At 42.4% G+C, this 3,049-nt stretch overlaps 1 protein-coding gene across 1 annotated transcript; it reads right to left on the bottom strand.

Moving 5' to 3' along the window:
• Positions 1–333: 333 nt before the first annotated feature.
• On the bottom strand, positions 334–1,761 carry LOC149149439 (uncharacterized). Its single transcript, XM_089442483.1, has 3 exons — positions 1,518–1,761; positions 915–1,265; positions 334–548 (listed from the first exon to the last, which is right to left on the bottom strand). The coding sequence occupies exons 1-3, from the start codon at positions 1,759–1,761 to the stop codon at positions 334–336; spliced, it is 810 nt and encodes a 269-aa protein (XP_089298609.1).
• Positions 1,762–3,049: the final 1,288 nt, after the last annotated feature.

Genomic DNA, 3,049 nt, shown 5'->3' with positions numbered 1-3,049 from the left:
GTGGACTCGGATGTGACTTGGCAGGGCGAGCTGGTAAGCCACCGACCCAATCCTTGCCAGGACCTGGAACGGTCCACAATATCGGGGTGCCAATTTGGTACACCCGCTCCATTGCAATGTGCTCCTCTTTGCTTGAATTCTCACATAGACATGATCGCCAACTTGATATTCTTTAAACCTCTGTTTCCGGTCAGTAAAATTCTTTTTCCTATCCCATGCGGCTTTTAAATTAGATTGTACCTTCTTCACCATTTCTTCCATTTCCCCAAGCATTTCCGGCCCCAACATTAATTTGTCTTCTGGTCCACCCCAGCTTGAGGGTCTGCGACACTTTCACCTGTACAGTACTTCGAATGGGCTCATTTGCAGTGACGTATGATAGCCATTATTGTATGCAAATTCGACCAAGTGCAAGTAATCTTCCCACTTGGTCGGTTGTTGCATAACATATGCCCTCAACATGTCTTCCACCACCTGGTTCACTCGTTCTATTTCCCCATTCGTCTGAGGGTGATATGACGTACTAAAATTCAGTTGAGTTCCCAGTTCTGCAAACAATGTTTTCCAAAAGACCGATGTGAATTTGACATCACGGTCGGAGATTATTGTTTTTGGTAACCCATGCAACTTGAATATGTTTTGCATAAAAATACGAGTGATCTGCACAGCTCTATAAGTAGATTGCACAGGGATAAAATGTGCTTCTTTACTTAATTTGTCAACCACTACCATGATGGAGTCATTATTTTTCCTTGTCTTGGGCAAACCTGTTATGAAGTCCATAGAAATGGTCTCCCACTTCCATTCCAGAATGGGTAACGGTTGCAATAGTCCCGCAGGGTGCTAGTGTTCTGCCTTGATTTGTTGACATTCTAAACATCGTGCCAAGTATTCCGCCACATCTCTCTTCATACCCGACCAATAATATTCTTTTCGGAGGGTAGTGATCATCTTCTGATATCCTGGGTGTCCAGCATAGTGGCTGATATGAAATTCATCTAAAATCAAATTCTTGATGCTGTTCTGATTGGGCACATATAGCCTCTTCCTATAGTACAAGATTACAGCATTATCTACCCCATAATCTAGCTGATTTTCCTTGCTGGTAGGCTGTTGTACTTGCTGTTTTATCTGCTGGTATTCAGCATCTTGCTCTGCTATTTTTTTAATCATCTCTTCGAAGGGGCTTTTCCATTCACTACAGGTAATTTCATATAAGCACTGTAATTTCTGACTTAACGCGTCCGCCACCCGATTCTCCTTCCCTTTCAAATGTTTGATTTCAATGTCAAAGCCGCTTAGGAAATCCACCCACCATGCTTGCCTGGCATTTAAAGTGGGCTGGCTAAAATAATTGGTCAGACTGTGGTGGTCTGTCAGTAATAAAAATTTCCTTCCCACAAGGTAATGTCGCCACATCTTCAAAGCGTGTATGATGGCTGCCAATTCGAGGTCATAAGCGGAATATTTCTGCTCATGTTCTTTTAGTTTCCTTGACTCGTAAGTGATTACCTTACCTTCTTGCATCAACACGCCTCCGACACCTTCCTTGCTTGCATTAGTGCACACCACATAATCCTTATTGGGGTCAGCTATGCTCAGAATGGGTGTGGTGGTGAGCAGATGCTTAAGCTGCTCAAAACTTGCTTGGCATTCTGGGGTCCACCTAAAAGCTCTTCCCTTTTTCTGTAAGGAAGTAATAGGGTGCACTACTCTTGAGAATCCTTCTACAAATCGTTTGTAATAACCGGCTAGTCCCATGAAGGATCGGATGTCTGCCACATCCTTTGGTACAGGCCACTCCATTATGGTCTTTATCTTTTCAGGGTCCACCATGATCCCTTCTTTTGTGATTATATGCCCCAAATACTGTATTTCCTCCTTAAAGAAGTTGCATTTGCTAAACTTGGCATACAGCTGATGTTCTCGGAGGGTTTGTAGCACCAACCTAAGGTGCTCCTTATGTTCCTCCATGGTGCAAGAATATATAAGTATATCGTCAATAAAGATTAGCACAAATCAATCCAAATATTGATGAAATATGCTGTTCATTAAATACATAAAGGTTACAGGGGCGTTAGTTACCCAAAGGGCAGCACCACAAATTCATAATGCCCATACCTTATTCTAAAAGCAGTCTTAGCTATATCCTCGTCCTTAATCCTGATTTGGTGATAACCCGATCGCAGATCGATCTTGGAAAATACTGTTGCTCCCTTTACTTGATCAAAAAGTTCATCGATCCGGGGTAAAGGATACTTGTTTTTGATGGTCAATTTATTCAACTGACGGTAGTCTATACACATACGAAGAGTCCCGTCCTTTTTCCTCACAAACAATACCGGAGCTCCCCAGGGAGACACGCTAGGGCGAATGTAATTTTTGTCTAGCAGTTCCTGCAACTGCATCTTTAACTCTGTCAACTCAGGTGTACTCATTCGATAAGGTGCTCGGGATACCGGGGTTGCCCCCAGTACCAATTCGATAGTAAAATCTATATCTCTTTTAGGGGGCAAACCGGGAATCTCCTCTGGAAACACATCCGCAAATTCTTGTATCACAGGGATGTTGTTTAATGCAGCTGCTTTATCTTTCGAGTTAGCATAGCCTACTTGGATTGCATACATCTGACACCCTTTCCTAATACATTTTGCCAACTGAGAGGTAGTTATCGGCCGAATCTGCACAGGTCGCTTAATTCCCTGCATCTCCTGCTGTATACCAAGTTCATCCCTGTAATAGATAGTCTTGGTTTTATAGTTGACTAGAGACCAATGTTTTTCTAGCCAATCCATACCAATTAGAATGTCATATGAACCAAGGGGAAGCACATTTAAATCTACTAACACTGGCTGTCCCGCTATCTTTAAAGGGTAGTCATTGACTTTTGCAAGCACTCGCCTCTTGGCCCCTATAGCCAGTTGTACTAGCCAAGGATTCTTGAATTTAACAGGTTGTAGTTTATAGTGTTCTACAACCTTAGGACTAATGTAACTTAATGTGGCACCAGGGTCAATTAAAATAGTTACAGTAAGGTATGAAATTTTAC

The sequence above is a fragment of the Pinus tabuliformis genome, chromosome 9 (assembly GCF_031772625.1).
Source record: "Pinus tabuliformis cultivar Carrire ecotype Pingquan chromosome 9, CPIR1, whole genome shotgun sequence".
Lineage (NCBI taxonomy): Eukaryota > Viridiplantae > Streptophyta > Pinopsida > Pinales > Pinaceae > Pinus > Pinus tabuliformis.
The sequence above is the reverse complement of the archived record's forward strand: the minus strand, read 5'-3'. Positions and strand labels throughout refer to the sequence as shown.